This window comes from Passer montanus, unplaced genomic scaffold, assembly GCF_014805655.1.
Source record: "Passer montanus isolate IOZ18808 unplaced genomic scaffold, ASM1480565v1 scaffold1, whole genome shotgun sequence".
Taxonomy (NCBI): domain Eukaryota; kingdom Metazoa; phylum Chordata; class Aves; order Passeriformes; family Passeridae; genus Passer; species Passer montanus.
In genome coordinates this window covers 10468657-10494863 of record NW_024356504.1, presented here as the reverse complement: position 1 = coordinate 10494863, position 26207 = coordinate 10468657, and the positions used below count along the sequence as shown (strand labels likewise).

The 26207-nt window shown below is 37.4% G+C and overlaps 1 protein-coding gene across 4 annotated transcripts in view; it reads left to right on the top strand.

The window, feature by feature from the left end:
- The first annotated feature begins 4873 nt into the window (after nt 1-4873).
- The window catches only part of CSRNP3 (cysteine and serine rich nuclear protein 3), a 66416-nt gene continuing 45082 nt past the window's right edge, over nt 4874-26207 (top strand). For all 4 annotated transcript variants that reach the window (XR_005626616.1, XR_005626610.1, XR_005626612.1 and 1 more), the window contains exon 1: nt 4874-5044. Coding sequence is in view for 1 of the 4 variants with exons in the window: in XM_039700234.1 (XP_039556168.1) it covers nt 4897-5044 (148 nt within the window). In the remaining 3 variants the exon portion in view is untranslated. The remainder of the gene's footprint in view (nt 5045-26207) is intronic.

Below are 26207 nucleotides of genomic sequence, written 5' to 3'. Positions count from 1 at the left end.
CAGTGAGACACTGAGGATATGGCAACTTATGTTTGGTTTCGTAGAACAAGTTTGGCAACGTATGTTACCCCAGTATCGTAAGAAAAACTTTCTTCTGGGAGCACAGGTAATGAATTTACTGTCACATATCCACTCACTCAGTAATTCTAACATCACTCTTTTTAGGCCTTTCACTGGGATTTGGGGATACCTGCTATCTAAAGAAGATATCTAAAGGTCTTCTGCAATGAGATTGTTAACCAAGATTCTCTAAAATTTTCAGCTTTTTTAGGCACTAGAGAAAGTCATACCAGCTAGGCTTTTTATATTATTTTACTTTCTGGGTTCCAGATAGTACTGTGACTGTGTGAAATATATCTCCCACATTTGCATGGAATTTTTATCTTCTAGTAATAACATATTGCCTCTGAAATTTTTAAATATCGGGTGCCTGCCAGGTATCTGGCATCATAGGAAGGCAAAGCCTGTTGCCATGGAGCTTTGAGGACTTGCTTCGGCAGTCAGCATACCTGCAGCTAGAGAACTGGCTAAATGATCTCACTGTAGGAGTAGTTTCAGCAGGGTAGGAAAACTAGGAAGTGAAGGAGGAAAAAATGGGTGGGGGGTGTTTAGGAGAGATACATCCTTCTCATAGCCCATAGCCATCACATGCTTCTACTGTGTCAAGTAGTCACTTTCTTGAAGAGTCCTTAACTGTGTTAGGCAATTGATGTTTTACCTAGAGCTCATAGCAATGTGTTAGCTTCTTTTCCTTGATTTAGTACTGGTCCCTCTGTTTCAACTTCGTTTTGCCTTGCTGTAGGCTAATGCCTCACAAGTATGGTGAGAAGGATGGCAGAGGATGATGTATCACATCAAGGATGTTTTTGTTGTGAAGGATGTATCTACGAACAGGAAAGATTCCTCTGTCAGCTTGTTCCTCACTTGTGCGAATTGGAAGAATGCTGTTCCAAATCAACTGTACTTACTGGACAGCTGTTTAGTAATCGTCTAGAAAGGTTTGTTTCTAATTGAACCTTTCAAGCCAATTTTTGCCCTTTTTAACCAAATGGGTAAGTATGATATAGCAGATCTCTTTACCTGTAGCTGACAGTTATTTTTCAAACTCTGAAGGCTGAACCTCCCTGATGCCTTAGTAGAAATCCAAGAATATTGATTGACCATCCATTTGTTTTTCTTAGTCATGTGCTGTTGTTTGGTTCCTGTAGTCGGACATGGACTTCTTTGTACTGCATTCTATACCTACATACATTTGCTCACATTTCATAAAATATGTATTGCTGAAGTACTTCTGTGTATTTAAGAGTATTCCCATCCTATATAATGATAGTCTCACATACCCTAAGTGACTTGTATTAGTAAAATTGTTTCACTCCTAAGTTACATTACCCTTATGATTCGTCCTATCAGTTATGGGATTTATTTATAGTTTTGCTTTCCATTCATATATTGAAAATTTGACTTGTGTAAATCTTTGGTGCCTTGTACCATTAGACCTACTGCTAGGGTCTTCTGTTCAAATGAAATTGGATTTGGATTTCTTTATGACTGTAGTTGCTTCAGTTGATTCCCCAAAATCTGAATTTACCGATTCAATTGTAGTTATGGTACAGGACATGCCAAAACTCACTTGAACTCTCTGTCCTGGTTCCCCGATTGTGCCCTTAGGGAGCCTTTGGTGAAATCACTAACTTTGTGGCCTGACTGCTGTTAGAAGTTTGACTGTTGCTTATTCCTGTTCATCTCTGGCATATATCCGTGTCTTCCACTGGGATATATCACACACTTTCATAAACAGCATTGAGTTGTGTGTCCCATGCTTATTATGTCCTAGTTCCTGGAGGTGTGGATCTTGCTCAGGTGCTGCAGGGTGCCTGTGTAAATAAGGCTATCACATAGAGCATGCCTTTGCACTACTGCGCAGATGTACTTTTTTCTGAAGTATAGGCTTATGGAGCAGCATCTGTTTTTACAGATGTTACTCTGAAGGGATCTCCTGCTGGTACATAGTGTGTACAAACAGCTTTAGACACTCTTTAATCTCTCTCTGTGGTAGCTAAGCTCTTGAGTAATGGAAGTGTCTCCTTTCGCCCATGTAACATATTCCTGGGGAGACTTGATTACAGAGAGATTGGAATCAACAGATCTCAAGAAAATGGCAACGCCTAAATTTGATCAACTACTTTGTCAAACAACCTTCCAGTAATCTTCCTGGAAGAGATTCAGAACAAAAATCAGGCAACAGTCACACTAAATATATGCAATGGCTAGCTATGCCTTCTTTGTGTTGTGGTGATACTCATGTTCTGCAGTGTCCCTGTACCTCCTGTACCTTATCTTGATCAGCTAGTGATGTAGAGCTAACCTGTCATTTCCAGGAATCCTAAGACCCATTTCTTATGGTTCATGATACAAATTATCTTAATGAAATGGCTTTGCTGCTGCTAGATTGTGGCACTTGTTGCAAATGTAGGCTATGCTAAAACCAGGCAAATTTAGAACCCTTTGGTGTTAAAAAGTATTTGTTTCTCCTGCTTGCTGGGAACAGTTGTGGCTGTTGACACTCTCACAACGTGCAGCGACTTTACTGATACACAAGATACCATTTAGTCCTCCAGTTGCTGTGTGCTTTTACTGGTGGGAGGCAGTGTCTGACAAAAGGGCTTTTGTCTGGAAGTCATCTCAGGCTATGAAATGAGTTCTTGCTCTCTGACTGGCTGTGCACTCATGATGATCACAGATATTAGGTTTGCCTTGCAGTACAATTATGACTTATGTTCTTTGGACCTGGAACTTCATGACTCCTGTAGCCACAATTTCAATGGGTGCACACATGGATTTGACTTAGGTCTCACTTGTACGATAAACTCTTTGTCAGCTCATTTCTCACTCTCTTCACTGAGATGTTTGAATGTAAGCATTTTCTTTCTCACACTCCAGCTGCTTCTTTACCCTCTTCTACAGTCAAGCTATAATCCTGTGGATTTGATATTGCAGGCTGTTGCCATGGAAATAATGGTGATTTCACAATTTCAGTGCTGTAAGCACTGCAGGAGACAATGGAAAAGGTGGTTGGCAAGAGATGTAGGGAGGATATGGGGGACAATTCAGAGGAGTTGTTTTTAGACCTGTACTTGGGGGGTGATTCTTTATAATTGTGGGGTTTTAGTGTGTGTTTAGTTGTTTTATCTCTTTCTCTTTTTTCTTTTTTGTAAATGTGTTTTTATTAGAGGTTGGTTCATAAAAAATGCATTCCTACGTTTTTGCAAAGGTTATCACAAAGTGATGCTAAATTCTCCTTTCCATGTCCTCAGAATAAAAGTACAGTGCTTTCTTTGCAGTTTATAGTAATTCATTTTTGGACAAAAGGGCAGAGGTTAAGATCTAAGCAACTTCTGTTTGAGTCATACATTTAGCCTGAAGAAATCCCTTTCAGGAAAACATTTTTTTTCATGAATAGTAAAACAAGCTGAGAACATCATGGTGAGCATATGTATTTAAATCAGTCTGTGTGACTGACTGTATGAAACTCTAATATATTTGTTATTTAATTTTTATTGTGCTCTGCATGCAAACAAGTTCGGTGCTGAAGATCATCTTCTGCAGCATCTGTTCTTAGCATTATGTCAGGATTCCACATCTATACTGAAATCTTTCCTCTAAATTAGACACATCCATAAAGGTAGAGTGAAGCTTACTGGAAGAAATAACTATGTTATAAAATGAATTGAATTGGCAGCTTAACAAGCTGAAGGCAAGTGGCATCAGATGAGAATTTTTGATACTAAAAGCTTAAAAGCATCAAACATCAGCCTTTTTTCCCCAGCTATTTACAGCAGTATTTCACTGATTAGCATAGTCAGAGAGTAGATATTATCTGTAACTTTTAAGTTAAGATCTTTGAATTAATTTTCAGTCTGCAGTAGGAATTAATCAGTAATGAGGGTGATAGTAACCAATTTTTAAATTAAAGATAGAGAAAAAGTGTTTCAACCTATCAGATGTGTTAAAATTATCTAAAAATTGCTTTAAAAATATTTAGATCTTTTCCTGCATGGTGTTCCATAAATGAAGATGCAAAGATCAGCTGTTATATATGAAAGGGAAACAATAAGGAATGTTTAACATGACTCTGGCTTTGTTGAGCAATGTGATTAGGAAGTCAGGTTCTTAAGGATGGACCCAGTCCTTTGATGCTGGTGTGAATGGAAATAGTCTACTTGTGTGCCAGTACTCGTATCTGAATTTCCAAAATTCTAGGCAAGAAACTTCTGAGGAAATGAAAATGACAAAATGAGCCAGAACTGTTTACACAGGGCCTGGCCTGGAAAGATGCAAAGTGTCTCATACAGCTCTCAAATCTAATTGCAGTTGCAGGCATTTGTTAATACTGAGAACTAAATAAATCAGACCTTTAAAATAAATCAAAAGAGAGAATGAAATTTTTTCTGAACTATATTTATTACAAAGCAATTTTTGTCATGTAATGTTTCTTGATGCCAAGCAAGTTTTTGTTATATAAAGGTCCATTTTTGATGAATTACACTGGAGTATTATGCTTGACCTAAATTTGCTGCATAACTGAATATATATATTTATGTATGAGATTGGCTATAGAATTGTCTGCATTGGTGTAATACAGGTGGCATTTTCCTTCTGTCTTAAAGTCAGAGAGATCATAAATATACTGATGATAGTTTCTGGGTTTATTGATTCCTTCTTGGAAGATTTGTTTGAAAGATTTGTTAAGGAGCCATTTAGCTGCAGGTAGTAGTATCTGACTGGTAGGTGAACTCTTTAGTGATAAATGAATTGGGAGACCTTCACAGTAGGTGGGTGCTTCAGTGCCTCATTGCCTCTGTTCCTGTTACAGGTACATGTGACAGCATTGCAGCAATGAGTGGAATTTTAAAGAGGAAGTTTGAAGAAGTTGGTGGAACCTCACCCTGCTCATGTGTGTGGGAATCGGATGATGATGTTTCTAGCAGTGAAAGTGCTGACAGCGGAAGTAATGTCCATCCATCTGCTTCTAATCATTTTACTCGTAAGTACTAAAGGGGTGTGTAAGGCATGATATTGTGTCTTATACAAGCTGAGAAAGGTTCATTTTACTTGTTAGAAATACAGTGAAAGCTTTCTGCATTTTTTGAAGTATTTTATCTGTTTTATTACATTTAAATGATGGCATTGTGAGGAAGTACTTATTTTTGAAAAAAATAACTATTTCCTCTGGTAATTGTTTCTGTGAAAATTTTTAAGTCTGATTGAGTTTCTGAGGAAATTCCATGCTTGTGCTCTGTCATTCACATCTAGTTAGTATGACGTATTTTAAGTATATAGGAGAATGTCTTCCATTGTGGGTGATGATTTGGGAGAAGGGGGAATATTGGCAGTAACTAATCTGGAGGCCAGTGCCTCTGCTTGGCCTTGTGTGTTCAGAGTTGAGAGTAGTGCACACAGTCTGTGATAGAATCTGATCAGTCATCCTGCCACCTAAGCCAATGCGGCCATGCAGCTTTCAGAATTTTCTTTCACTCATTACAGGGGTAAACAGAGGAACAAAATTGTAATTCTGCCTGAGAGGGTATTTATAGTGTAGTTACAGTACAGTTTTATATAGGAGGAATGGGTTTATTGGAACGAGCACTGTAACACATTGCTACTTACTTAAGATTTTTCAGAGGCTCTGGAATTTCTCATGTTCTAATAGAACACAAATCATTGCAACCAGATTCTGATAGCAGTGGTTTTCAGATTCTTGTCCTCTATTGTGGTTATTTTCTATTAGTCATCAGCTTCTTTAAAAGCCAAATGCCAAATTTACTGACAGTCAGAAATCTCTAGATGTAAAATGGGAACCAGTAAGAATATTTGCAAATAAAGATTTTTTTTTTGTGAGAAAGTTGTAGGATAGGGTTGTATAATGTTTGATTATGGAGCAAAACAAGAAAATACACCTTGCTATTTCAGACAACTCTCTTCTCACTACTATGTGCTATGCACAAAACAGCAGGCTTTTAGAATATGTAAGATGTTTGCTCTACCCTCATCTGAGTTCAGTGTAAAATTCTTACCCCCAGCCCACCTCATGAAGTTATGTGTTTATTCTGTACACATACTCCATGAAGTCTGGTCTCCTGCTGTGTGCCCAAAGCTATTTTGCTGTTCAAAAAAATACAGAAATAGTCATATAAATTCTTCTCACTCTTATTTATCAATACATATGCAGATTCATTTCTTCTCTAAGGGACTGCTGAGATGCACAACAGCAATCTAAAAAATCCTCTATGATGTCATGAGGTCCAGTAAACCATGTCAGTACAGAGTAAGTCTTTTATGATAGTAGTATATTATAACTGTATTTTATAAGCTGCATGTAGATTAAGGCTGTTGTTGCTAATTAATACTCAAATTTATACAATTATACTTTTATTTATTTTTCTGTGTTAGCCTGTCCTATACAAAAATAAATGTTGCATATATCCAAATCAATTAAATGTTTATAGCAGCCTTATCTTGATTTTCTTTTCCTCAGTGGCATCTATGGAAATGAATGTGCCTTTTTCAGAATTAAAGATAGAAGTCTGCGTGCATGTGTACACATGTGCATATATTTATAGTGTGAGAAAAGCATAGCTATATATGTGCATGTGCTTTTTCAAGTGACTCAGGTGTACATGTGCTCGTGTACACATGTATGCAGACGTGCAGTAATTGTGCTAGTGACATACAGAAGCCTTGAGTGATATTTTAAATATGAAGTCTGTGACAGAATGCCATAGAACTGAAGAGTGAGAAGCTACAGGGTTTTATACATATTTTTGTCTAAGGTCCCAACTATGGTAACAGAAGAAATGTATCTGTCTCTCTCACACTGAGGTTTATGGACTTGTGTGAATCAGGTACTCCTCTACTAAGAATCCTGCAGTGTAATGCAGTAAACAAATAAGTCATGCTGTGCTTTTTAAGGAGATTTGAATTGTGGTTTTTTTCCTTTGTTCCTTGTAAAAAAAGTTTATTATTTCACTCATGAGTTGTTTGCTGGTTGTTTTACTGGAATCAGGATTTCACTTTGGTTTTAATTCCTAAACTCGTGGTTAGGGAAATTAACAGGCAAATTTTGCTGTCTCAATCTTTATTTTAGGTGCAGCTGGAAAGTTTCTCTGTGTATATGTCAGTTAAACTTCAGTAGGCTGCTGAAGCATGTTGCACACCAAGTATGCTCCCTACCATTAAATTTAATCCTTAAGCAGGGTGGGAATTGGGGTGTGGTGTGAGCATTTGAAGTTGTTTAGCAGGTCTGGAAATTCCTAGATGCTATCATTTTCAACCAGTTTATTTAAGGCAGTTCTAGGAAAGCATGGGGAAGCCAAGTACCTGTTTGCTCTCTATTCAAAATTTGTGTACCCAGTTATCTTGAAAGAATAAATTAAAGGTTCAGAGAGGGAGTATGTCAGAGGAGACCAGCTGAAACAAAAAGAACTCTCTTAAATTTCTCCATGAAACTTAATGCAAGGCTTCTGAGATGGTTATTTTAAGATCTGAGTACTTCCACATTGCTGCTTTTCGTGTTACTTGTAGTTCAGCTAATCAGTTTGCTCACCTGCAGTGAGGCCAGTCCAGTAATATTCCTGTGTATTATGACTATTTTCTTTTCAGCAGGGTGATCTCTGCTTGATGGGCAAGTGTTTGATGTAAGGCAGCCCTGTCAGTTAGTAATTATGAAGTGTCAAGTGGTTCCAATAAAAGGCAGGAAGAGCCCTGGAATTGAAGTTGGTCTATGATTTAGCTCTTGGTTATGGAGAGAGGAAGACTCTTGCAGCCTGTCTTAGTCAGGAGTTATATTTTACAGAGTTTCATGTCATGGAAAAAGCCTGAGATAATGTTTGGAATGCAGCTGAACCATCTTGCGTGGGGCAGAGGTCTGCAGATAGAAGTCTTTTTCTGAGCAGCATTTGTAAGAGACAGAAACTAATGGCAACATAGATTTTTAAAGTGGTTTGTGTCAGCTTAAAAATACCAAAAATGGGATCTCAGGAATGCTGAAAATATTGACCAAAAGCCCCTCCAGGCTATATAAGATGTGTAATCAGAGAACTTCAGTTGCCTTACAGCATAAGCTTGCGCTGAGTGTTTTAAGAGTCTGTTTGCTGTTAATGTAGCCAGTGTGTAGAGCAGGAGTGATAAAAGCTATTACTTTCTAGACTCTGAACAGATTATTAAAAACAGTGATAATACCTATTGTTATAATATTCTTTGTTAGATTTGGGAAACTTGTTGCCTCCCTGGTTAAATTCATAGAAATATCTCCAGCACAAAAACCTGAGCCTGCAGACATTTTCCCTTGCTCTGTTGTTATGTCATGACTGACTTCAGTTTTTACAGTTTCTATGACAACTGTGATTTTTTGATTGGTAAAGAATCAAGCACTAAAGGATTTTTTGGAGCTGTAAGGTATTTTTCCATCAAAGGAGTAGAGTGAAAATATCAATATGCTTTTCACTAATCAGTATTGAAATTGAATTGCTGTCTAAATGTGGATACCTGTTTGTGGCAGGCTCCACATACACTAATTTTTCAAACAGAACAGATGAGAAAATAGCCCTGTTACAGTTGCCAAATAATTATCTGGAAAATTAATGATAATTTAGGCTTATAATTTAAGACATTCCTATTTTTCAACTCATGTAGATATTGACATTCCCAGGTTAACCCTTAAGGAAAGGTACTTATCAAGACATGGTTCAAAGCAACACAACTGGATTATTTTCTGAGAATCTTAGGCAATTTTTGTGTGTCATCAGCAAAATGGTACTTGAGAACTAATGATGAAATTATATTAGATGGGAGTGGAAAAAAAAAAGAGATTAACAGAATGCACAGGTGAACATTTTGGGGTTACTGGGGAAATACAGAGAGGAGCTAATAAAGAGCTCATCAGGGTGGGAGGAGAGCTTGTGGACTAACTGTGTCATGTGTGAAGGAAAAGAGAGAAGGAGGTTCCCCAAGATGAGGAGCTTGACAAGCAACAGGGTGTTTTTCAGTAAGAGCAGGAAAGCAGTGGTAACAGATTTTACTTGGTAAATATGTCAGCTTGCAGAAAGGGCTACAGATTGGCTGGCTCAAAACTGGGAAAAGGAGGGGGGGCTAATGAACAGAATGAGAACGAGGCAGCTTATCAAGATCAAAGGAATTTAATGCTCCAGGAGTTTGCAAATTCTTAGTCATTGAAAGTGACTCATCCTCTTTCACTACATTGATGTATATGGAACATATTTCAAAAACAAATTAGAAAATTACTGGGAAGTGTTGATTTTGATTCTACAGCACATCTGTATCTGTGCTGCATTTATGAGAGAAAAGCACCTTGCACTCAGGACATATGTATAAGGCCTGGTCGTATTCAGGAGTGTGCACTGTCAGCAGCTCTGGAACCATCTTTTGCCAGCAATTCTTAGTTGATGTTAACACAATGTATGGGATTCTGTTTACTGATTGAATATTGTTGGTGAGATTGGATAAAAATTAAACATGATTGTTAGATATTGCCTTTGATTTATTCTACAGAATTAAAATTATACCAGATAATATCTTAGCCACTGGTTTTAGACTTTTTATAGCAGTTGCTGTCTCTAGATCCTACTACAATATGCAAAATAATTTTAATAACTTTACAGTCTCATTTAAAAAGTCAAAGAATATGAAGTTTCTTTTTTCTTTCACCAGTGATGCATGTAATTTTAGAAATGCAAAATCATGATAACCATGGCTTTTTTGACAAAGAGGGATGAACATGCCTAAGCTCACAGTTTTTCAAATTATTTCAGAAGTTTTTCTTTTCAGCTAACTGCTAGCTTGAGCTAGTCTCAGCTAAAATCCTTCTCAGGAGAAATGGTAAGATTGGGAAGTAGGTGAGTTTTATTTTAGTGAAGACTTGCTCCATGGTCTTTGTCAAATAAGATCAGAATTTTAAAATGTGTTTCTAAGGGTAAAAAAGCCTGAAGATGTCTTGGGTACAAAAAGTAGCTGTCCCTTTTCTCAGGTACAAGGAAGCATTATGACAACATTTGGATACCAGTGAAAGCTGTGGGTGGCCTGATACCATTACACTGCCTTCTGTAGGGAAATAATTGGTGAATCAAATCACAAAGAAGGGAAAAATGGATTTTTCTGTTACCAGTCTATAACTATGAATAGATTCATTTTTGTCTGAAAAAAAGTTTCATGCTTGCTTTCTCCTGACTGCTGTATCCTAATGCTCACTTTTATTACTACTGAGAGTCCCAGTGGCCTTCAGCAGCTTTCTTTGAATTGCTTTATGTGCTCTTACAAAGCAAATGAAGCCTCAGAAAGATTATTGTGATATCCTCTCTCCTCATCTAGTGCCATGATCAGTATATATTCTTCATTTCGTACTAGTTTACAATGTTTCCTACCAGTCTGTGTAAAGACAGTTTTAAAGATGTTTTCAGATTTACAGCCAAGTTAGATTCAGTGCTTTTGACAGAGTATGTTGTCTTATTGACCAGGTTGGATGGGGGAGACCCTGAGCAACCTCATCCTCATGGAAGGCATCCCTACCTGGGGGTGGGAGGTTGGAAGTAGATGGAGGTTGGAACTTTAAGGCCCCTTCCAAACCAAACCATTCTGTGACTGTCCATTACAGTGACCTTTATAACTAATTTCAGGCTGTAGCATCCTCAATACAGGTGTCATTGTGCAGTGTTTTCTCCTTACTGAACATTGCTCCTCTGTTCTTTGCTCTGATTAACCAAGCACTAATTTAGCACTAGGGATGACTGTGGGGAGTTAACTCCAACATAATGGCACAGATTCTATTGGTAGTGGATCTTCTACAGGAAGTTCCTTCCAGGGCCTTGTGCTTGCTCAAAGGTTTTTTCTCTATCAGCTGATACAGCTGTTTTTGTGAACATGCTGAGCTTAAGTCTCTAGCAGTGAGCTGGGAACAGCCTTCTCTTGGGTTTAGCTTTGTTGGTCTTTTTGTGGTTTTTTTTTCAATAGACTAGCAGTTCTGCTTGGAAAGCAGAGTTAACAAGCAGATGAACTTAGTATTTTATCTTGGTGCTTCATAATGAAACCATTCTAATACTTACAAGAAAGATGCAACTGTATTTTATCTCTGTTTGCAGCCTTACCAGCCTTCAGTGGTCGAGATTTATATTCTGATTTTTCTTACATCATTTGTGTTGTACTAGGACTTTTTGCTCTACTGGGGACCTAGACCTCCTTAAGATGAAAGCCTGTGTCTGTATACAGAAAATACAGACTGGTTTTCTCCAGTGTAAGACAGCAACCACATACAGTAAGTGCATGTAATTGTTGTCTTATAAACTGCAGGGAGAAATGAATCCATGGAAATTACTGACCTGTGGGCCAGTAAAGATTTCAAGAATTTTGATTGAAACATTAGGGGAAAAAGGAAAGTATTCTGCTTGCTGGAGACTGTATTGACTTCTTCCTTTCTTCTTCCTCTGTACACCAGCCCCATCTCCCATGTGTTTTAGTCTTACTGAGATGTCCTGGTGCTCAGGGCAGTCCCCTGAGTGTGAAGGTGTATTCAAGGTCCTGATCCTTACAGGAATATAAAGAAATTGAGTGTCAATCCTCTCCCTCCTACTGTAGTGATGCAGTTAGGAGACTATAAACAAGCTATCATTTCTTTGGAATTTGCCAATTCAGTGACTTAAAAACAGTTACATTAATTGTTTGATTCTAAAGCTTTCACGAGCTGTCTCCGTGGGGGTTTGTCTGTTTGGCTTCCCAGCAGTCTTGCTGTTGTTTCTTGTGTTCGTCTACCTGTTCATCTGTCTGTTGTGAGCTTTCAAGAATTTAAAGCAAGTGAGGGGATGTGATTCTTCATAGATGGTATTCAACAATATTGATCATCATTATTTGGTTTGCTAAATATGCAGCATTTTTGGTGTTCTGACTGTGTGACTACTGATGCTACCCTACCACAATGTGTTTGTAGTGCTAATAGCATTAAGGCATATGGGCAGCATCCAGCCCTCAAAGTTTATATTTCAGAGTTTATAATACCTGTAGCAAAAAAACCCTCAAAAAAAACCCAAAAAACCAAAAAACCCCAAAAAAAAAAAAAACAACCAAAACCAACAACCCAACAAAAAACCCCCAAAAAACCTAACAACAACCAAACAGACAAACAAAAACCCCCTAAAACTTCCTACCAACCAGAAAGAAAAAACTGAAACAAACAAAAACCAAACAGAAAAACCAAACGAAAAAAGGAGAGAAGAGAAGCAGCTGATGTAGTCTGAACTTACGTAATAGTGATACGACTGTTCTGAAGGGGAAGACCAGTTAGTAGTTATCAAGGACATTGGCTTGTCATCCTGTTATTTCCCAGTTCACTATCAAAGCCAATTAAGATTCTTTTTGTAATGTGGAGTCTTTTGTATTTTAATGAATTCATCATCAACTATGTATGCCCCAGAGTAATAGTGGTGAGAAAGGGAGTTTCACCATCAAAGTGATTGAAGACTCAATGACTTCATCCCAAGTGAGGCTTCAACTGTTATTATCCATGGCTCCAGCCTTGCTACATGATTCGTTTTCACTGGGTGCTTGTGTGCAAAATAATAATGTGCCAAGCCATTAACCCACACTTGGAGTGAAGGTACTGAATATACTGTCATAGGACTTGCTGTGAAGCTTAACTTAATGTTAGTGCTTGTTGAATTTCAACTGACTTGTTGAGTTACTGATGTTTAGTGAATTGCTCTGTATAAATATTTTTTGTATTTGCAACTTCTTGTAAAGTTGTTTCTTTCCATATTGGAAATTCTAGGCTTAAGATACAGACAAAGAAGAGATTTCTTAGTACTGAAAAGCAGGTTTTGTGTGTTGTCAGCTGGTTATCTGAGTATTTTATTTAGATAAGGATATTAGGAGATGCTTTTGAAAATGTTTAAGCAGTTTTGTTTGCAACTAAACTAATGCCAATTCCAAACTCTTTCTTATTTTAGTTGAGGTATGGCTGCTAGCAAAGAAAGCAGCCATAGGCAGTGGTCATCTGTAGAGCAACAGTTCAGCAGTGGTTACTATGGCAACCATAGGTGACCTACATTTTACCAAAAAGTGATCATTTGTCTGGTTTGTTTTTTTAAATGGAGCATACCCGTTGACGTCTATTACTCTTTCTCATCTTTTACGCATTGTTTTACTTAAATAGTATTCTTAGTTTTGAGTGATTAATGTGAAATGGACATAAAAAGTTTTGGAGCAGAGATACCATTTCATTGTTACACTGTTATTCAAAACTAGAAGAAATTTTTACCTTTGTTGTCATGCCCAATTGTATGTTCTTAGGAAGAAAGTAACAAAATTTAAGTAGTTAGAGCTGCATTAAAATAATGTATTATTTGTATCATACCAGTGTGTGGTTTATAATGTCTTGCAGTGGAAAGACTTATGAATTTATCTATTTCACTAACGTTACAAGTCAGTAGGCTATGGTATGAATAAAGCTATCCAAACTTTGGACTTCTAATAAGTATTAAAGATTCTCTTGGCTGTAGTAAATTCATCTTGTCACTGCCTTTAAGGAAGTGAGAATTTTCTGCAAAAATGAGACTATTCTGCAGACAGACAGAAGCACATCTCATGAGAGATGTCAAAATGTGACATTTCAGATAAAAATTGAGTTGGCATTTTAAATATACATTTCTCACAATGAGATTAACACAGAATGGGAGGTGCTGGGTCAGACCATGTGCCCAAGGAAGTCATTAAATGTTGTGATTTTTCTAGAATTTTGGCTTGCAGATGAGCCAGGCCTAGATTTTCATAAAATTGGGTTAAAATGGGTTCTTCAAGAAAGGATTTACTTTTTTAGTTTAGTTTAGTTTTTTTCTGATTGGAGTGACTTTGGTAGTCTTCAGATAAATAAAGTGCTCTACTTTCAATTGTTTCTTGTGCTTTGTAGTGTGAAAGAATCTTTAGTTTCATATAAATGAAAAACAGAGAAATCAACAATAGAGGCTTTTGAGACCAAATTTTATTTTTCATAACTTAATGGATTGCCTGCTAAATACTAAGACCCTGTCATAGCCATGAGAGTCTATCATGGCCTTTTGTGGGACTACTAAGGGCTGAGGTGAATCTATTCAGATCCATATTTTGCAGTCCTTCCTCACTGTTCCCATATGTAACATCATATGTATCCTGCAGCTGATAATGGAACCACCTGCCTATGTCTCCTATATTTTCCATTTTCTCCTCTCTGCCCACGCATCTTTTGTAGCCTTAGCCTGTTTATTGCTTTGAAGTTTATACAGCCCACTCAGGTTCATCCATACTGCACAGCATACTTTGCACCAGCACTTCAGTCATGTGTTTTTATATTAGCTATAGACTCATTTGTTTACATACCTCTGAAAGGAAAATGTTTTTTGTTTGTTACCTTCTTTCCTGCTTCACAAAGCTGGTGTTGGAAGCTCTGTGTCCATCTGTGTACACTCTGATACATGCAAACAGCAGCAGTAGTTGGCATTTTAAAGTAGTATTGGCAAGAAATATTAATTGCTCATGTGAAACAGCCAGCACTAAATGCTTTTGGGAGTTGGTGTAGTTTGCCTTTATGATGCCGACTTTAATTATCACCTGCACTTCCTGTATCATGATCAAATACTTTTTTCCCTCAAATCATTTCAATCCTAAAAATTCTTACATATCCCTTAAGCAGAATGTCACAATAGCAAGCACTGCAGCCCTGATTCTCAAATCATACACAGTGTGTAAGAGCTGTATACCCAGAGAATTGTGGCCTGTGCTGAAGGAGGATGTGAAAGTCACCAGAGGTCTAACTGGAGTCTGCACCAAAGCTAAGACCAACTAAGTTAGGATTCCTACATTATTTTAAAGCCTGATCACAAGTGTTGGGGGCACAATGGAAAGGGACACTCTGCTGATTTTGGCTGGGTTAGTTACTTTTCTGCACAGTGGCTGGTAGGGGTCTGTGTTTTGGCTTTGTGCTGAACACAGGCTGATAATACAGAGATGTTTTGTTATTGCTGAGCAGGGCTTGCATTGGGCCAGGACCCTTTCTGCTCCTTTCTTTTCCTCTCCACACTGGAGAGGGGCTGGGGGTGCCTGGGAGACACAGCTGGGACAGGGGACCCCAACTGACCAAAGGGACATTCCAGACCACATGACATCATGGTCGGCATATAAAGTGAGAGGAAAAAATAGGAAAGGGGGAGGACATCTGGAGTGCTGGCGTTTGTCATCCCAAGTAACCTTTCCCTTGATGGGGTCTTGCTGTCTTGGAGATGGCTGAGCCTGCCTATCCATGAGAAACCGTGAATTAATTCCTTGTTTTGCTCTGCTTACATGTGTGGCCTTTGCTTTCCCTATTAAACCCGTGAGTTTTCCAGCTTTTACCTTTCCACTCTCTTCACAATCCTGCAGGTGGGGCGAGTGGCTGCCCAAGGCTTGGCTGCTGGCTGGGGTTAAACCAAGACACAAACAGGCATCTCGAATGGCCAAGCTGCTGTCACTGCCTTGTGCCATCAGTTCCTTCTCTCTATATGATGACCACAATTTTGCAGTATGGATTAAATGTTAGTTTGTTTTTAGTTTTGCTTTTTTAAAAACTATATCCAAAAACGTATTTTAGAAAGATATCCAACCTCACTTTAAGGACTTCAACAGATGGCAAGTCTGTCACCTGCCATGGTTAGCAGGATTAATGTTTAATTGTCCTTGCAATTACTGAATTTTGCCCTGCTCAGTGAAATACAGGAAGGTTTTCAGACTCCCTGTTGTGTCAGAGCAGAAGTACCTCATGTGTACTAGAAATCAAATGTGCATACTGGCTGTATGATAATTTATTTTTTATATATCAATATGCTCTTCTGAATTTTTTCACCCTAATGTGGTAAATTGGTTTCATAGCAAACAAATGGAATTTTCTGTTTATTCTGTGAGTTTGCATGTGGCATCACATAATTTTTGATAGAAATTCTAAGACTTTGTTGGTATCATTTTAACAGTAATGAGACATTAATTTCATTTTTTAAAGGACAGATTAAGGAAATGTCTACAGACTGAAAACATGATTTCAGAGGTCTAAAAGTCTCCTGAGAGAAACTGGTGTTCTTTGAGATCACAAGGTCAGTAGCACAGTAGCAGTTATACACGTGCATATATCTCTACAGTTATACAAGTCAAATTTCATTTTGTACCATTTGACAGTACAAAACATGATGCTATATTTTACATCTCTGCAGAGATTTTGATTAGCACTTTTGGAAGAACATAAGTTTAAAAAAAAAACAAAACAGTTTTCCAGCTGCACCTTTGTGTTTAAAAATGCTTAAAATTCATGCTGAAACCTATTGGATCAGCATACATCAGCAACTTCCAGTGAAATTAGATTTATGCAGGTAAAATGTTCCTAATTTATTGTCTGTATTCGCAAATAAATGATTATTGTATATTTGCATCCTTTTTCAATTGCTTGCAAAAGCATCTGCAGTTTAAAATTTTGGAAAGGGAAACACCAAGTTATCTGAAGAGGTACTTTCAAGGCTTTTATTTTAATTGTCACATCATGATGTGATTTATTTTTTCCAGAGACTGGAAGTAAGGGATATGTTTTAGTCAGCCACAACAAGCTGGCCAACACATCTCAAGTAGTAAATGTCTTCAGAGAACTGTGTATAATCAGTAAAATATTTGAATAATGTCACAAAGTAATTTAAAATGCTTGATAGCAAGAAAATGATGATAGCATCTTCTCTTGGTTAACTAATTCATAATTTCATGTAAGCTTTAATGCGATACTGGAAAATGGGTATTTATCTTTTATTTGTTTGTTCTTAGAATGTTATTTTTAAATGTTGCATATACTGATGAATGAAAAATCAGAAAGCACAACTGTAGGTAACCCTTGTTCTGAAAGGTTTGTTTGATTTAGGAGTTAGCCATGATACAAATCAGACATTAAACCTGTCTGGTTTTTGTGGGTCTAAGTGTGACAATTTGTCATATTGTTCTGATTTGAGATGTGGAGGAAGGATAGGAGTTCCCTATCACCCCCTCCCCACTCTCCCTCTGGTACTCAAAGTTAGGTTTCTGGTCTATGTAGGAGATTAGTTGAAAAGGGTTTCTTCTTCTGGGCTTTATGTAGTAAAGAACATAAGTAACCTATCTAATATATGAGATAATAGGATAAATAAAATTATAAAAGAATAGGCATGGTGGGGTTTTTGTTGTTTGTTCACTTCGCCCTGTGTTTTGTGAAGAGCAATTTTGCTCTATTTGCTCTTTAAATGGCAGGTTAACTGCTGTAGCTAATTCACAGAAATAAGCATATTCCAAGACAAGGTCAGAGTGGGAAAATTAATAATTTAAGCTCAAATAGATGGGATTTTTGAATTTCTCTTTCAGTTACAAGGCAGACAAATTATAGAAATGTAAGATGACGAACACAATTTTGAAGAAACACGTTTTACCCATATCACATGTAAGAGGAAAGAATTATAGCCAACTGCAATTCTGCTTTGATTCTGTTTGTTTGGTTTTTTGTTGGGATTTGCTTTTTGTTTATTTTAAATATACAAACACAGGGTCCTTGTCCACCATTTATCTTTACACTACAGTCTCTGGCTAACAACAAAGGGGGAATAAAGATTACCACCACAACAAAACAAACAATCCCCCAAACAAAAATCCAAACCAAAACCCTTCTACAGGTCTTGAAATGACTCTGCATTCACAAGGTCTGAAGAGTGATGAGGATGAAAAATTCACATGTTCAAATCTCAATCCATTGTTTTAAAATGGGGAGAGTGGAGAGGCAGCGTAAATCACTAATCCAATTGAGCTAGAACAGCTGCCCAGATACAGCAACCGTGAAATCTGTGCTAGCAACCTGATTAAGTTGTTTTTTAACCACTGTGTCATCTAACATAGCTCTGTGTGCAGTATGAGGGTATCTGGATTCAGTGGCTGCTTTAAGACATTTTAGCTCTTGGGGATGAAGCCTGATGAGAATTTCTGCACAACTGCAGTGTTTGCAGCCTCTCCAGTGGTGCTGGCTTGGGGCTGGATTGAGCACTTGGCACAGGAGAGACGTGAGACATACAGAGATTTACCAAAGGCTATAAATTTCTGAAGGGGACAATCGCCACTATCACAAATGCAACAGTTTTCCCATGTCAGGATCTATAAAACTGCAGGACAGCTGAACAGAGGATGTTTTAGGAACAAATGATGGCATAGCCTGATTTTGAAAAAGGACATAATTTAATTTTATGTGGTCGTGCCTGCATTTTAATGCATAGCATAATAAAGCCTGAACCCTTTGGCTGAGGTCAGCCTATCTACTGGTGTCTTCTTTTCGGAGTAGTTAAGCATATAAAGAAAAAATTCTTCTCTTCCCATAAATACTTTCCAGTGGTTAAATTTAAGAGCTTTTAATTAGAAATTGCATTATATGGGAATTCGGACAATTTCTGTGATTATAAATTCCCTTATAGCACATTTTTCCCTAGAAATTATAAATACAGAATAAAAAGCTAAAAAAGATGTGTTGAAATTGCTGTAAAATTTGTATTGTAGTACTTGGGGTCTGTGTTATAAGTTGTGGTCTGTGGTTTCATTTCTGAGAGTTTTGCTCAGGTGCCAGTATTAGCTAAAAATAAATAAATGACTGTTTAGTGAGGACGACAAAATCCACTATCCAGAGAGCAAAATTAATTTGTAGGTTTGTACTTATGATGTAACCTATAGATATGCATGACTTGTCCATTTCAGAGCTGGGAGACAGTTTAAAAAACCCACAGTAATTCCACTGAAGAAGGTATGTATTATGTAAAGAATAAGCACTTTGATAGTATCTCTACCCTTTTGTCTGGTAAGACACAGATTGTGTTGATAGTATGATGTAGTGTTTGAAATGTGACACAGGGAATTCACAGACTTGCATTCTATCCTCTAGAGTTTCCTTCCTTTGGGAATTTAAAGAATTCATTAAATGCATCTGACCAGAGGAGATTAAAGCCTTCTTTCAGCAAGGTGCTTAAGTTGGATTCATGGTTGATCAAAATAATTGTGCTGGGACCATTGGTTTGTAATATTTGTTCTCACTCAAATGGGGCCTTAAAAAATCAACCATCTAAAATGGCAGCAGAATAAGTAGTTAAGGATGCTGATGAACAATTTCCAAAAAGCATACTATTCACAATATTTTAAGAATCTCTTTCTTTCTACCTCTATTTCTTCATCACTATCCCTATTATCCTTTTGATTGTTTGAAAAGCATTATAATTCAGTGATCTGGTTTAGTACTTAAGTAAGTCCTAGACACATTCTTGTTATTTCTAATCCATCAAGAGTACCCAACAGCTCCTTTATTTTCTTTATACCAGTCTAATGAGGTCAGCAAGGTCAGAAGAAACTAGCAAGAAGGGTCAGAGTGGCTTATGCAAGGGTCCCTTTCTGTAGGCTGATATTCAGCATGCCGGGAATGGGTCTGGCTATAGTATTTGTAATCTGCAGTGAAATAATGACATGAGCAATTTGACAAGTAGGCTTCATTATCCTTTCCCACAAAATGTATTTCCACAACTAGAGCAATTAGTAGGGATTATCTTTGAGAGGAGAAATAAATGGCTTTTAACCACTTCATGTGTACTAAAATACTGCTAGATGCTTTAAATTTTTCCCATGTGGAGAATTTATTTTGTCTTTTAAATTCAAGTGTCAGGATATCACCCTGTATCAGAAGAAACAGTACTTTCCCATCCACTTACTGATCTAACTTAGAAATAGAATCCTGACGTTCATATCAGACTTAAATTTCCAAACTTGACACTAAAATTTTCCTTCCCTCCCACCTATTATTGCTGAACGTACAAAATATTTTATTCCTCTAATTGTTGTGACTTGTTCAATGAAACAGGCTCTCTCTAACTGGTGGTCTTGAAGCAAACCTTTTACCTGTAACCACTAAAGCACAGTTGAGGGATGGGTAAAAATAAAATGTTAGATTAGGTTTTTTAAAATTGTATTTTATTTTTTCTAATGGAGATGCTAGGTACGGAACAGTTAAACTGCTCAAAGTCCCACAGAAGTACTTGTTACAAATGGATTTCAGGATGCAACTGGTCTTGCAAACTGGTTTCACATCTCTACTGCTAGTCCAACGCTAGCAGTTCAGTAGGTTCTTCTTTTTGCAATCCAGAGAAAAGATTTGAAATCCAGCCATTAGTTAAAGTATTAATAACACGTGTATACTGAAAATAAGAGTACTGTAGTGTTTAATAAGTGCTTGGCACCATATTCGATACCAGTTTTTGTTTCTACTGCTCAATTGTATGCAGTCTGGCTGTGGCTTGAGAGTCCTTTTTTGTTACCCATTGTCTAGTAAAAAATTCCTCTACATTTTATATGACATTTATTATGTGGGCATCTCAACTTTTGGGTTTGTTTTCTGAAGACTTGACTTTGGCTGGTGACTGGGTGTTGGCTAGGGACCATAGAGTTGGATACCACTGGCAGATTTACCTTATTTGTATGCGTGGAACAGAACAATGGATGTGCAGACAGGCAGGAATTTTAATTTCCGATTCAGGTTGTATTTGACTCAGCTGTCAGCTTGTCTGGGTTTTGGCATTTCCCACACCCATTGATAGTAGTCTGAGGTCACTGGTATATTTTCACCAAATTCTGTGCTTTTTTAAGTGAAACCTTTCAAATCTTGCACTTCTTGCTCAGTGCACCTTGTGAATTTTGACGCTGCATTTGCTGGAGGGTTAGGATGCAAGGGAATTCCTTTTTATTGCTTTTTCCTTTCTAATGGATAAAGTTATGTTCCTAGCATAAATTGGCCATCAGTGCCACAGTATGCTATTTCTGGTATTCTCATTCAATTAATTTTTCTCTGTCATTCATTTACTTTAGGACCCATGTGCCTTATTTTTAGCACATATGTATTAGATGAAAATATATTTTTTAGATTTCAAAATAAACATTTTGGCCTCATCTTTCACAGTTCATCTTCTAGAATTTACTGTATTTCATCTTCTGAATGTTGGCTTGCCTGTGCTTTTTTCCACTCTTGGTTCTTTTATTCTTTTAATTCTTTTAATTCAGTTTATTTTTGAAAAGTCATTTTGTTCCTTCCATATCTTACAACTTTCTATAAAGTTATATTTTTAGTGGCCTTTTCATTCCCATCTGTACTTTTTCTGGTTAATCTAAAAAAAAGAAAAGCTTATGTATAATGTCTGTGCTAACAACATATGTATCCTTCTCAGATTTTTACTATAAGATTGTTTTTCAGTAAGTAGTTTGTCTCTCCTCCAAGACAGTTGACTGAACTCAGCTGTGAAGCAAAAGAAAAATCATATGCAAACTTTTTAGCAATTTGCATCTCGGTATCACAAAATCCTGGCCTTAAAAAAATGCATTTTTGCTGTGTTCTCTTGTGTATCCCATATTGCTTTAAAAGTGATGTTACTTTGTTCTGCTGATGCATCTATTTGTATCCCTATTAGCATGACTTTTTAGTGTCGTAAATGTGCCTTCTTTGTCTCTGCCTCTTGAAACAGAGGCAAGTCTTTCCTGTCCACTTACCAGTCAAGGTTCACTAATATTGGTAACTTTTAAAATTTTTAAATCCCATGCAGTTTCAAATGTTTTGGAGCGGTTCCTGCAAATGTATTTGTTTTTAAAAATCTCTTTTAAAACTTGCCTTTGTCATTATTTGTATAAAATTGTCAGTTGTCATGCAGAAATAACTGTTACAAGATGACAAGTGGTAGCTCTTTGTTTTCTCTGCAGTGCTAGGTCTTTGAATCCATCGCTGCTTCCTGCTTGACATTTAAGATACTTAGCTTCTAAGATTATGTATCAGGTTATATATAGCTTTTAAGGCTGTAAATGCTGTCATTATTGTGGTCTACTAATTTAAGGCATCAGGCGAGGTTTGTGGGGAAATTAGCATTTTTTAATTAGATTAGCTTCTACAGCTAGAAAAGTAGGCAGGCTTTTGTGTCTCTGACCCCTTTCTCATGTCCTCAAAGGGTTTGGTTTTCCTACTCATCTCAGTTTGTCTACTTCAAGATACTGCTGTTCTCTACAAACTGCCTGTGTCGTTGCTTGACACACTGAATGTCACGACAAGGCTGGCAGTTGCTGATCTGGGTCTGTTCCTGTGTGATTATGATCATAAAGCAATTTTTGAGTTGTTTGCAATTTCGCAACTACAGAAAATAATAAGATCAGCACAGAGCATGTACCAATTTGCTGTTGTAAGTATGTAGCAAGCTAAATGTGACAGCTTTTCAGGAATTCTCACAGTGCTGGAGATAATAAGAAAAACTGCAGGATACACGCTGCACAGTTATGAACTCATTGCCATTGTAAATGACACAGAGTATGTTTTCTGAATGTAAATGGGCCACTCCTGTCTCTCAATCGAAGACATCCAGGGCGGTGAGAATATCTTTTGCTATGAAAAAGTAGAACATTTGGCGCCAGCAAATCTTTGTATTTCTTGAAATCTTAAATGACTGAAGTCTGCATTTTCAGTCCTGTATCCTAGAGCCTATGTAAGTGGACATAGGGCAGGAGAGCAATTGCAGGCTGGCAGCTAGAACAGTGCTAATGCCACTGATGTCTGCCCACCCCAGAAGATGGAAAGAGAGAGCCAACAAGGATCTTGACTTCACAAAAACTAGTGAGTTCCCCTATGAGCTTGGAGCTGTTGATGTGGCAGAAGTCTGTTAACAGCAAATGACAGCTGGTGCTGTCAGCTTGTACCTTTGCTGTGACCTGGAAGGTCAAAACAGACACACTGACTACACTATTTCTAAATATCTGACAAGCCTAGTATTATCTCAACTTAATATAGCAGAAATAAACATGGTCCTCATGTTCCTAAAAGGGAAAATATTATGATGGAAACAATATTATCCTCAATGCCTAAAGATGTTAGGCCAAAAGAATTAATACCTTTGAGAAGTCACAATCATTGCAGGGATGCCAAAAATCACACTGAGTTGGTAATTGCTTCTTTTCTGCAACACAGGAAACTGTCAGATGATGCAACTTTGTATCAGGTGATATCAGCCCTCCCTGTGGTTTTGTCCGTGCCATAAATTGGGGGATCCTAATGCAAAATATTTGAATGTAATCCTGGTTGAAAGTCTCATTTATTTTTTTAAGATGTTCACTGAAAAATATGTTGAATAATGATTTTAAAAGGGGAAAAAAAAAAATTCCTCCTCTGCAAGTGCACCAACACAGGAGGCTGCAGTCTTTAGGGACTGTAGTCTGACATTCTCAACCCTTGGGTATTGTACTGCTGTCAGGGTGATAAGTGTGTCTACTTAATGTTGTGAACAAAAAATCTAACTGAAACGTTAAGTTCTCCAGCTGGTAGGTTTCAAGCAGTGTAATTTAAAAAAAATCATGATGGTATCTGAAATGCTGAAATCTTGAGAGATATTTGAGCTATAAAAATGCTCTAATTAAAGTCATTATTTAGTTCTGATCCCTTTTAGGTAGAAGTCTTAGATAAAACAGTCACTCGATAACTACTTCAACAAAAGAACTTCCAAACTTGATCATGTTGCAGAAATGTTGATCCTTGCACAATCTCAGGACATGTAGCTACTACACTTAACCCTTTATGCTCTTGGAAAATTAGACCAAAACCACAGTGTTTTGAACTTTGAACATCAGCTGAAAACAGTGTTATCAAATTAAAAATCAGTCCATTCCATTTTGGTCTCTGACATTATACGAGAGCATCCTGGAACTGTCCACTGATTTGCTAATATGAATGTGGCTATTTAAAAACTGCTCTCCATCTTCTTCCTATATGAAAGAAGTGGCAGTCAGTGCTCCTTAGAAAGCATATCTCTGAATTGGACTGGCTTACTTTCATAGTAAGTGTTGGAAGGAACCTTAAAGCTCATCTAATTCAAAGCCCTCTGCCATGGACATGGATGTTACTCACTTAGAACAGATTGCCCAAAGCCCTACCCAACCTGATCTTGAACGCTTCTAAGGAGGGGATATCCGCAAGTTCTCTGAGCAGCCTGTTCCAGTGCCTCACTACCCTCTGACTAAAGAATTTATTCCTAATGTCTAATTTAAATATCCCCTGTTCTAGTTTAAAACAGTTCCCCCTTGCCTTGTCACTATCTGGCCATGTAAAAAATGACCCTCTCTCTTTTTCATAAGCCCCTTTGAAGTACCGGATGGCCACAATGAGATCTTCCTGAAGGCATGTCATCTCCAGGCTGAACAGCCCCAACTCCCTCAGCCTGTCCTCACAGGAGGTATCCTCCAGCCCTCTGATGATCTTTGTGGCTCTTCTCAGGACCTGCTCTAACAGATCTCTGTCTTTCTTGTGCTGAGGACCGCAGAGCTGGCCTCAGTTCCACAGATGGACTCTTCTGACAGTAGAGGGGCAGAATCAGCTCCTTTGACCTGCTGGCCAGTCCTCTTTTGCTGCACTTGGATTTCTGGGCTGTGAGAGCATACTGCTGGCTCTTGTACTTTCTGAAACCTTAGAATATGTTGCAATGGCATAGTAAAAAATTTGCTATAAAAGTACAGCAGTTCAGCTTTTAGCTTGATGGAAATTACATATATACACACTTATATATGCTAGAAAAATTATTTTGAATGCTAAAGTATATGAAAAGATTTTTCATTTAATTTCTTTAACACTGATGTTAGGGCAATTGAAATAATGTTTTTAGGGTAGGAGAAGGGAAATTACCTGCAAAAGACTTTTACTTTATTATTGTAGGCTGCTGCCATGGAATATTTGGGGGAGGTGGGGTCTGGGCAGGAATTGTGTTGTGTTGTGCTGGTAGAGAAAACTCAGCATAAGCAATAAACTTCCCATTGCTGTGCTGATGTTATCACTGATGCTGGTAGACAAACAAAGAAGTAAATAAAAAATATTTTCAAGCTCTCCTGGATACACAAGAAAACAATGCTGGCCAAATGGAAATGGACAGAATTATTAAAGAAGAATCAGTCTCTATTCTTTAAAGGTTATTTGAAACAGAGAAACATACGTTACAACCTAGAATTCGGTGTTTTTTCAAGCTCTAAATGATTGTGTTATATGTGGGATGTACAAAGGTGGCAAGAAATGTTGCAGCAGATTCACTTCCTGTGGAATGAGATCCTAAGCTGATGTTCAGCAATTCTACCTTTTATTTTAGAATTTAGATATCTTCTTGTCTATTAGATTGAAAGTCCACTATGTAACATTATGTATTTTATCCAAAGTAGTATGTTGAAAATGTCTTGTGCTTTAAGTCGGAATGCTTCATAAACTAACTGCCGTAAAATGTAACAACCTATTTACATTGCTGCTTAGATATGTCTGTGTTTCTGGTATATTTTCACATCTGTCTCTGCTCAAAATACTTGTTTTTATGGTAGATGGGAACAAATTTGAAGATTGTAACAATAAAAAATACATCTTTCTGTGGAAGGTGAAAACTAAAGAGCTTGTCTGCTTCACTTTGGAAGCTGAGAAAACTAGGAACGAGGGAATGTTGCTGTGGTGCTTTAGGAAGGTTAAGTCCAGGAACGAAAGACAGTCTGCTTCCATCTGGATTTTTTTCCTGTTCCAACTGCATTGACTCAGTAAACTACTTTTTGATTCACTATGGTACATAAAAGGGAACTAGAAAAACCAAACAGTTGGAGAGATAAAATACTAGCTATCCTGCTTGCTTCAAATATCCCCTAATTTATTTAATTTGAAGCCTTTTCTGGTCAACAGCCAAGTGAAATTTTTATGTTGGAAAGTGATACTATGAGAAAAGGTGTGCTTAGTGACTGAGCAAGGAAAAGGGATGGAGTAAAAAGTATTTCAGTTAATTATAAGCCAAAAGGCTTGTTTCTTTTCTTTATGTCTTACAATTTCTAACCACACCAAGCATACTCTGAGTAGTTCTGAATTACTCCTCAGCATGGATCATATTGGAATATCTGAGGTGTCATGGAAACTGGATGGAGGAAAGCTGACTTATGAAGCCATACAAGACAGCACAGGCAATTTCTTGTCAAGTGTCTGCCTTCTTCTGTCTTTTTTTTTTTTTTCCCCCAAGAGAATGACCACTTTGCTTTTCAAACAGAACTTTGTTTTATTTGAAAGAATCCATGCTCTTCTGGCATTTTGA